Genomic DNA, 220 nt, shown 5'->3' on the forward strand with positions numbered 1-220 from the left:
TGGGCAGGCCAGGACTCGCCAAAACCAGAGGGATTAGATCAAGACACGGTTATTCTTGTTTAGGTAGGGTCACTTCACGCATCTCGAAGGCTCAGAAGGACCCTGTCCTTGCCTTGCAGGGATGGCTGGCTTCGCAGTGGTGGTTGGCTACGGGCTATACAGACTGAAGCACAGGGGCGAAATGAAAATGTCACTTCACCTGATTCACATGCGCGTGGCA

At 53.6% G+C, this 220-nt stretch overlaps 1 protein-coding gene across 1 annotated transcript; it reads left to right on the top strand.

Moving 5' to 3' along the window:
* Positions 1–121: 121 nt before the first annotated feature.
* On the top strand, positions 122–214 carry LOC104279957 (HIG1 domain family member 1A, mitochondrial-like; the record flags this gene model as incomplete). Its single annotated transcript, XM_009877432.1, has 1 exon — positions 122–214. A coding segment is annotated over exon 1 (93 nt), but the record flags the coding sequence as incomplete, so codon positions are not given.
* Between the last annotated feature and the right edge of the window lie 6 nt (positions 215–220).

The sequence above is a fragment of the Apaloderma vittatum genome, unplaced genomic scaffold (genome assembly GCF_000703405.1).
Source record: "Apaloderma vittatum isolate BGI_N311 unplaced genomic scaffold, ASM70340v1 C11252067, whole genome shotgun sequence".
NCBI classification, from domain to species: Eukaryota; Metazoa; Chordata; class Aves; order Trogoniformes; family Trogonidae; genus Apaloderma; species Apaloderma vittatum.